Consider the following 10160-nt stretch of genomic DNA (forward strand, 5'->3'; position numbering starts at 1 on the left):
ATGCTGGGGTTAGTTGTAACAATTAGACAAAAGAAGCAAAAACAGCAGCCACACCATGCAATAGGCCCTATGCTTCAAAAAACAGGTTTATTGAAACAGTCCAAAACAATGTCTCTTTCTGTGACTGACTATAACTCAAATCCACGTTCTGTTTGATTCAAGAGTGTGTGTAAATAAGTCTGGAACTTCCCTACATGGATAATTCACCCAAAAATGAAAAATCTGTCATTAATTACTCACCCTCATGTCGTTCAAACCCGTAAGACTTTCGTTCATCTTCGGAACACAAATAAAGATCTTTTTGATGAAATCTGGGAGCTTTCTGTCCTTCTATTGACAGCTAAATAAATACCACTTTGACAATTCAAAAAGTTCATAAAGAGATCGTAAAACTAATCCATATGAATTGAGTGGTTTAGTCCAAAGGATCTGAAGAGACTCGATTGCTTTATGTGATGAACAGATTTAATTTGAACTTTTATTCACATATAAACATTCATCAACTCACAGATCAGTTGTGGTAAACGAAAGCTCAAGCATGTTCACTTGACGTGTGAGAACCAATGAGATTCATTCTCGTGTTACGCAGCACGTTTGAGCTTCAGCAAGAACCAATGAGGTTCATTCTCGTGTTACGCAGCACGTTTGAGCTTCAGCAAGAACCAATGAGGTTCATTCTCGTGTTACGCATCACGTTTGAGCTTCAGCAAGAACCAATGAGGTTCATTCTTCTGTTACGCAGCACGTTTGAGCTTCAGCAAGAACCAATGAGGTTCATTCTTGTGTTACGCAGCACGTTTGAGCTTCAGCAAAACGGTTTGTTCTCGCGTGTCAAGCAGGTTCGTTTATGTTCACTGATCAATGTTTATGTGAATAAAAGCCTAAATTCAATCTGTCCATCATATAAAGATATCATGTCTCTTCAGAAAATTTGGACTAAACCGCTCGATTCACATGGATTAGTTTTACGAATTCATATGGATTCAAATGCCTACAGAAAGGTAGGAAAGGCATCATTAAAGTAATCCATGTGACTCTAGTGGTTTAACCTCAATTTTATGAAGCAATGCGAGTGCTTTGGTTGCACTTTTTTTTTATCACTTTATTTGCTAGAAATTAATCTCCAGCACGCGTTCATGTGAGCACACGCATGTGTGTGAACTAACCTTTTAATGCTGTTTTTGTTTTGTTTTTTGGCCCAGACAACAAGTCAGCAGTCTTTATGTAAAAACACAAACAGCAGATCCGTATGTTTTAAGAGCATCATTTCTTGTAGCAGTAGTGCAGGCTAAAACAGAATAACATACTGTAGCTTAAGGCCCTCCTGAGTGTAAAATTATGGATTGTTCCCTCACTCCGCACTTCAGTGATCTTAATGAGTGGATCTGGAGAGCTGAACACAGCACTCTGAGCTCGTTGTCCTTATATTACCAGTGAAAGGTTACTCACCCTCTGTGTCTGCAGCCCATGGCCAGAATCTGCTGACTTATATACAAAAGCAGTAATTTAATTAGAAGTGGCTTTGAGTGCTATATGTGTCCACTTCAGAGAGTTAATAGCAATGAATGTCAACAATCGCTTATAAGTCATGTTGATGTGAAACAGGCCATACAAAACAGGACACTGAAATTAGATTTATTATTGACTATCACAAAAATATATAGGCCTAAATTTAAACTTTATGCATTTGAATTGCATATCAAATTTCCATTCATGTGGATTACAGTTTTAACACAAACTTAACATGATGCATATTTGTCAGTCATACATAAATGTCTGTAATAGTACTAATAAACTAAATGTGTTTTAAATGCACAATAACTAGGTTTAGATATTTATCATCAATAAATCCAATCTGTTTCAATCTCATATTTTAACTGTTGAATATTACTTGTTCCACAGCTGGCCATATATTAACCATGTTCTTACTTTTTAACTGAATATATTTAATTGTTTCATAATGAACACATTTATACTGATTCTAAGCAATGTGAATAAGTGTATTTTGAAAATATGATTATTTAAATAAAATAAAATAGATGCAAGTAGTTAATAATAAAATGTGCCAGGAAACATACCTGTTTCATAACAGTTTCATTTATTATTATAAATACAAATATGCATCACGTATAGTTTGTTTATGTTGTTTGTTGCGGTGTACTCCAAATGGATGAACATTTTATATGCAATTCAAAAACATAAATCATACTTTTAGGTCTAAATATTTTTTGGAGTGTATAATCTTGAAAAAAGCTAAACCAGCAAACAAGCTGTTTCTTGGAAATATATAAATTCAACTTTGAACTGACATGAATTTTTAAAGGGCATATTTTAGTCTAAAACCCAGCTGAGCTCTGCTGTGCATGTGCATTAGTTTCCCGAGACGTCCTGCCATGGTCTGTTTTATGGCTGATGAGGAACAGATACTGTCAGTTCAGGTTATTATCATGCAGGCTAAATGGGGAAGCACATTTCTTAGCCAGTACCGTCCAGTCTCGTTGCTTAAGTCTTTATTACCACAAAGCATTTGTTTACATAACATCACAATATTTAACATGTTTGCTGCCTATTGCGTTTAAAGGGAATGTTTTCAGATAGACATTCAGTTATATTATGACATTATGATGTGTAAACATGCCAGGTAATACAGCACAAATAGCCAACCTATTTTGTTTGAAAATATGGCAGTTATTCAGTAGATCAGATAAGTCCTACATTTGTGTACATATTACATACATTTTTTTTATATATATATATATAGGCTATATTGTATACTGTATATATACATTTATATATAACTCTTGAACTGTCAATAAAAAATCTTGACAAAAAATTGACACATCTCTTGTGTGAAATAACATCACAACATTTATTTCCATCAAGAGGTCAAGATCTTGTATTGACAATGCAAGAGTCCAGGACTCTGTAAAGTCTCCTCCAGCACATCCTAAAGACTCTCAATGAATTTAAGCTCTGGACTCAGAGATGATTCTTCATGCTCCATCCCAACCATTCTTTCACAATTTGAGCCTGATGAATCTTGACATTGTCATCCTGGAATATGGTCATGATGTGTCTTCCTACATGTTTTTTTAAGAAATGAAAAGCTACACACTCCATCAATCAGGGCTAGAAGAACTGTTTCCAAACATATAACATGCTAGTTAATGTCTAAATCTACTCTGCATGCACACAGACATTCACGTTCTTGTGTTTGTCCCAGTAGTGACATTCTTCAGGAAAACTCGACACAGCGAAGCTCTCCTTGTGACGACTGACGGCATGAACCAGAAAGCCAGCTAACTGCTTCTCCAGAAGCTCCACGACAGCTTTGGCATCTCCCTTCCTCGCAGGACCTTCCATCATCTGTTTGATGCTCTCACTGGGCACAGGCTGAGGGGCGCTGCAGAACGAGACCACCAGGTTTATGTCATTTCCTTCAGACACTTCAAAATAACTCTGTCCGGCCACACTCTGAAAGTTCTGTCCAGCTCGAAAGTTCCTAATTTTGCCCAAGTCACTAACGCCTCTGATGGACCAACTCACCCAGTCGTACTTCTTCACCAGGAAGTCCAGCAGTTCCTTGGCCGTTTCCTGGAGGTTCCCATCCACTCTTTCCTTCACAAGCCTCTTGATGTCCAGTTCAGCTTGCTCTGGAAACGATTGCACACATTTCTCAATCGCTTCCTTCATTTTCATCTCAATTTCTTGGATCTTTGCGCTCCACTCTTGAATCTTCTCCTGCTCTGCTTCTTCTCCCTGAGTAAGGAAACAATATCCCAGCAGAGCGATTATTCCCAGGCAGAGCAGCTCCTTCAGCCTGACGCTGAAATCTTCCAGGACCCTTCTGTTTCTGGCCTCGTATTGTTCCACAACATCCAGGATTGGCTCACCAAATGTGCTGTTCCCCAACACAGCATCATAAAGCACACAGAGGTTTTTCTCCCCACCTGTTATGAAAAAATGCTCCAAGAACAAGCGTTTTTTTACCTCCTTATACTCAGGTTTGGCCTCCAGAATGTCAATGTATTTTCTAAACTGGTTCCGCAAATTTTCCTCCACAGAGAAGAACTGGGTATCCAAACGTCTCCTCCTAATCTCAGAGTCAATGTCTTGTAGCTGAGATGAGAGGACATCTAACTTGCTCCTCACAACTAGAAACTGATCTTTGACATACGTGATCTCCTTGCTTTCCACATTGTTGAGGACGAGCTTGAGGACTGGAGCTGCAGCCTCGAAGAGCGGCGACATCTCTCCAACAGCGCTGGCCAGCACCTCGGCTCCTCTCTCAAACATCTCCATCACTGCTTCAATGGCCTCCTTCTTCTGGGCTACAACCCTCTCTAGTGGACTGGTCATTTCTTTAAAAGCAAAACCACAACACACACAAAGAAACACCACAGTTATATTAAGGTACATTTGTAAATTATTTAAGCAAACTGCTATTTGCATAATTAACTCTTTCCCCTCCACTGGTGGAATTTTCCGGCAATCCATGGGTGCGTCTCATTCCGCTCCCTATTCAGTAGTCAGGGCACTGATCAGGGAGTCTGCCATTTTAAGGGCTGTCTCAATCGCAAAATCCTTTCAGTGCAAATATTTACATTACAAATAGAAATAATATGATTTATATTGGTTTATGTTCACATATGTGAAAAAAAATATCATGTGTTTAATTGAAGTGTATAGCCATGTTGTTCTGCAAAGCAAAGAGTGCATTGTTACGTGCCAAGAAAAATTACTGTTTTGTTCAGCTTTCTTCTAAGGTACAATGAGGTAAATGAGGCATCATAAGACATATATATATATATATATATATATATATATATATATATATATAAATTATTTCTTTTCTTTTTTTTTGTTAAATGATGCATCTGTCCACTGCAACAGTAGGCTATAATAGGTATTTAAAATGTGCAATCACTTTTGTCAGATGTTTGTAATATATCATATATCATAAATTAAAACCACAGTGACATACAGAGGAGAGTCATATAGAATTATGAGAAAACGTTCATGGTTTGAATCTGACATAACCCCTGAATAGTTAAAGTGGCTTTAAAAAACAATCATGCATCAGAGATAAATAACTGTTCAACTGAAACAATTATAGATTACTTTAAAATAATGTTGTTCAATAAAATACACAATGACTCATTTAGGTTACATTTGTGAATCCAGAGTTCAAGACACACCTTGCTAATCTCTCTAAAGCTCTAATGCAGTCTGTCTCGTGGATGTGTCTTAATTATGCGCATCCTTGAGATAACATCATCATCATCATAGCAAAAACATATTTAAACAGGTTTCTCACGCCTCTCAGGATGAAGAGCTGCTGGAAAGACCTCCAAGTTTCCAAATTATTCCCACAGTTTCAGGTTCGATTTCAAAGCGAAATGTCGTGATCAAATGCTCACTGTGGAAAAGATGTGCGTGCGTGTGTGTGTGAGAGAGAGACAGAGAGAGAGACAGAGAGAGAGAGAGTTGTGCGCGCACTGGTTTGGGGTCGTTTTGGAAAGCAGTTGGTAACTGTCGGATCAATGGCTCATATTTGACAGCAGTGTATTTTTATAGTTTGTTTGCAGATGGATCTCTGATCTCCTATTCAGACATCAATTTTACACGAGACTGTTTAATTGCAGATTATTTGTGCGTCGTGCGCAACATCTCACGCGCTGCTGGACATGAACGTGCGCAGATTTGGGATTTTGGCATCTCAATATCCAAAACAAGGTATTTTACATTCTATTTAATAGCATATAATGAAAAGTATTTATATAGGTATACTATTGTACAGTGCAACATTTTGTTATAGCCATCACGATACTCGAGTGTTTAATAGATTGTGCCTCAGTCAGTGATAATGGACAGCTCACGGACTATATAGGCTATGCATGCTCTTTTCGAAGCTATTTTTTAATGAAATATTTTAAATATATACTTTAATTATTTATTTAAGTTAATAGGCTATCATATAATTTACGTATTAGTTGTCACATAGTTGTCATATTTTTTAGGGTAAATAGTTGTTTTTGAAAATAATGTTTTTAGAGAAATACTTTGATGTTTTCACTATATAAAATTACAATGTATAAAGCAGCAACATATAAGTTTGTAAGTGAGTGAGTATAAGCAAGAGGGAATGAGAGCATCGGTGTGACAACTTGCCCCGGCAGTGGGCCTATGCATTTAAAATGTGACCTTGAGAAGAGCTATTTGAAGTCTACCTTGTATCTTTTTCCGAATGTATTTCAGTATGGCTTTTATGTTTGGCAGCTTGTTTATCCAACAGCTATAATAAAATAGAATATGTTGATACTGTAATTTTTGGTTTAATAACAGAATTAATTACAATTAGAATTAATTAATTACAAAAATGAAATAAAAAAATCTTCATTTCAGACCGTTTTGTACTTCGTATTTGAAAATGACATAGAAAACTACTGCTAGAGAAATTCATGTATTTGCAGTTGATTTTTGAAATGTAGAAATTGACAAAGAAATGTAGACTTTTTGACAACTTGCCCTGGTCTCTGATAGAGCTTGAGGGCTCTCTCTCTCTGTGGCTATTTATTTATTGTCATTTCTAGAATTTTTCCTAGTGAGCTCATCAACAATAATAACATACACTAAGAGACAATATAAACACATATAAATAAAAATGAAAAACAACACGTATACACCTATGGTATACACTGCCCGGGCAAAAAAAAAAAAAAAAAGAGTCTCTGATCAGATTTAAATAGGCAAATGCTTATGATTGGATCATCATTTCAGTGATTATTATGCTTGGCAACAGTTCTTCTAACCCTAATTGATGGAGTGTGTAGCTTTTCATTTCTTACACAACCATGTAGGAAGACAAATCATGGCCATATTCTAGATGACAATGTCAAGATTCATCAGGCTCAAATTTTGAAAGAATGGTCGGGATGGAGCATGAAGAATAATTTTCACACATGAATTGGCATCTCTGAGTCCAGACCTTAAATTCTTTGAGAGTCTTTTGGATGTGCTGGAGGAGACTTTACAGAGTGCTGGACTCTTGCATTGTCAATACAACATCTTGGACAAAAACTGATGCACCTCTTAATGGAAATAAATGCTGTGATGTTATTTCCATCAAGATGTGCACACACTCCATCAATTACAGGGTTAGAAGAGCTGTTGCCAAACATTTAACATGCCAGAAACATATAATCACTGCAATACTGATCCAATCTTAAACATTTACATTTAAATCCAAACAGCGATTTATTTATTTATTTATTTTTGGCCGGGCAGTGTATATTCCATCAATTACAAGGAATGAAATACAGATGCATAAATACCAGAAGAATTAGAGCATGAACAATAAGTGCTGTTCAAAAATTCTGGTTTTAGTTTTAATTGCTTTAGTGCTTTAATTGTAGATGATTTGTTAATAGTCTGCCTGAAAAGGGGTTAAGAGCTGTCCGGACGGATATTAAGCGTAGCGTCAGTTCTGGCAGGTCACGTTAGTCAAACTCGCATCAGCTGACTCTCAGCTAATCCACGTCTAGCTATAGGAATACGATACCTATCACTGTATTCATATATAAGCTCCTTCAGTATTATCAGCAGCTATCATGTTTCTCAGGAGCGAATTACCCTCCTCCATCCCCAGCTCCTCCTCTTGTTCAGTCAGTTTGGCTTTCTGATTCCCCTTGAATCAGAATAAATTCTCGAATCATGTTGTACTTTAAAATCTTGAATTAATGATATCTGCAATACATTCATGTTGGTTCTGTTCTGTTTAAGGGGGGTTATTGCTGCTCTTATACATGCTAGGCTACATGGATGCGCAGGGAGTTTTTGCCCAGAACAGAACTATACCGAAAATCCTAACAGTATGCTAATTGTCAATCGTATTTGACGATATGTAGGATATTTCAGAATTGTTAGACCTTTTCTAAAATGATAAATGTCTTCAAAAGATCACAACCTACCAATTTTGAGGCAGACCGAACTATATTACGGATCTGACTTCTCTGCTTCTCTTATTAATCAGGATTTGGCTGAAGAGTTGTCTGAAGGAAAGTCACACTGGGTAAAGTGAATCTTGAAAATTCTTAGCGATAGGACTATAGGACTTGCATGCATATTTAATAATAAATAAAAAAAACTTATTTAGTGAACATTTTATCATGTTTGACTTTCAATAATCTAGCTATAATTCATAGTCTTGTTCTTTAGCATGAAGCTGCTGCTATTATTATTATTATCTCAATAATGTGTAATTACTGTGTTTACAGTGAAGAATAACTAGATTAGCTAAATCGTATATATGTAATTTGGGTTATCTAGTGCATGTCAGGATAAGTTACACACACACACACACACACACACACACACACACACACACACACACACACACACACACACACACACACACATATAAAATATATATTTATATATATACAGTATAACTTTTTTCAAGACAATTTATTTTTATAGAAGGATACATTTATATAATTGCATTTCATTATGTTTATGTAATAAAGTAAATGTATCTAAATAATTTACACAACCTGCTTAATTTTAATTTCTCTGCTGTCACATATATTAGACAAAAACCTCAAAACACTATTTAAAACACGATCACAGTGCCCTTCACTTTGACACCATTGCTCACTGTGGCTGACTGAAATGAAAGGAAGAGTGTGTGTAACGTTATTTCTCATATCTTTATTCACAATTCTGCATAGTACTTAAGACAATGCCAGAAGAATATAGCAATATAATGTAATTCTAGAGAGATAGAGATCTACAGAATTTTTTTAAAGGCTATACAAGTTATTAGGATTACAGATTTGTTAATTGGCATTAAAGAACTTTTTTTTGTGACTTTGGCTTGGGCAGATTCAGTTTGAGTGCGTGTAGTAAACTGTACAAAAAGATGAAAACATCACTGGCAGAAAATAATATTGCTGTATGACAGTATCATAACTTTTGTTTCACAAGTGCAAATATTTGCAGGAACACGTTAGAAATGGGTTAACAGTTTGATAGATGGTTGCTAGGATGTTGCTAGGGAGTTACTAGGTGTTCTGTGTGGATGCTAGGGTGTTGCTAGGTGCCTAGATAGATAGATGGATGGATGGATGGATGGATGGATGGACGGACGGATGGATGTTCTGAGTTGTTGCTTGGCCAGTCACATGGGTTAAAATCACTCATAAGTGTTCAGCACTTCTGACATTTTTTTGGCCACATCTTTCATTTTTTCTTCCCACTCGATGCTCAGAGCTTCTTCATCATCTCCGACGATGGCAGCGTAACTCATGAGAGCAATGAGGCCGATGCAGAACAGGTATGTGAGTCGCGTGCAGAGGTTTTCCATGACGCGCTGGTCACCCTGTGAATGATTCATGTACACCTCCAGAATGGGCTGGCTGAAGATCTTTGATTCGCCCATCACCGCACCATAAAGTGTGTACAGGTTCTGGTCACACTGATTGATCACAAAGCTCCTTTCAAACTCCTTCTTGCGCTGTTCGTGTGCTGCAGACGCCTCCACGGTGTCCATGAACTTGTAGAACTGATTACGAATGTTTTCTTCTAGACGACAGTACAGACCATCCACCGTCTCCTTTCTGATCTGAAGTAATACATTCTGATTCTGCTGTGAAATTTCATCCAGGGCTCGATTCACGCTGCCGAACTCACGTTTGAGTTTCTGAATGTCTTCATCGTCCACATGGTGCAGCACCACCCGGATGAGAGAGCCGGCCACGCCGAAGATGGGATTGACCACCGCTGCTGCTGACGAGATGGTGGCCACACATTCTAGAACCTTCACAAGGCCCCTCTTCAGCTTCTCTGGGTCCTCGAAGATCTCACTTTCAGCCATTGAGTCTGGAGGAAGAGCCCTTCTCAGAGATGTTTACCTGAAGAAGAAACTGGTGATACAAAGACACACAATATTCACACAATATTTAGTTTGAATATTTACACTGCTCCTTTCTAGAACAAGCTCATGATCACACTTGTATAGAAAGCAGCTGAGTGAAGTTTCTTCCAAAATTGGTAAAAGTTGTCCATATGAACAATATTTAACATTTTCTGTTCCTCACACACACTTTTTGAATCCAAATAACCGCAAGGCTGCTGGCATCTCCATGTGGCATACAGTACTT

General features: G+C 37.3%; 2 protein-coding genes across 3 annotated transcripts; both read right to left on the reverse strand.

Moving 5' to 3' along the window:
* Window positions 1–2199: 2199 nt before the first annotated feature.
* On the reverse strand, window positions 2200–5466 carry LOC311067270 (protein rapunzel-like). Of its 2 annotated transcripts, none has more exons than XM_084089009.1 (2): window positions 5199–5310; window positions 2200–4361 (listed from the first exon to the last, which is right to left on the reverse strand). In XM_084089009.1, the coding sequence occupies exon 2, from the start codon at window positions 4357–4359 to the stop codon at window positions 3178–3180; it is 1182 nt and encodes a 393-aa protein (XP_083945135.1). In that variant the 5' UTR covers window positions 4360–4361; window positions 5199–5310; the 3' UTR covers window positions 2200–3177. The 2 variants fall into 2 exon arrangements, with proteins under 2 accessions (XP_083945135.1, XP_083945134.1); XM_084089008.1 differs by lacking the exon at window positions 5199–5310 and adding an exon at window positions 5318–5466 and having other exon boundaries at window positions 2202–4361.
* A 3228-nt stretch (window positions 5467–8694) lies between these two features.
* Window positions 8695–9874, reverse strand: LOC311067272 (protein rapunzel; the record flags this gene model as incomplete). Its single annotated transcript, XM_084089013.1, has 1 exon — window positions 8695–9874. One exon carries the CDS (start codon window positions 9872–9874, stop codon window positions 9194–9196), a length of 681 nt encoding a protein of 226 aa, XP_083945139.1. The 3' UTR covers window positions 8695–9193.
* Between the last annotated feature and the right edge of the window lie 286 nt (window positions 9875–10160).

The sequence above is a fragment of the Abramis brama genome (genome assembly GCF_963993115.1).
Source record: "Abramis brama genome assembly, chromosome: 17".
In the NCBI taxonomy this organism is placed as follows: Eukaryota; Metazoa; Chordata; class Actinopteri; order Cypriniformes; family Leuciscidae; genus Abramis; species Abramis brama.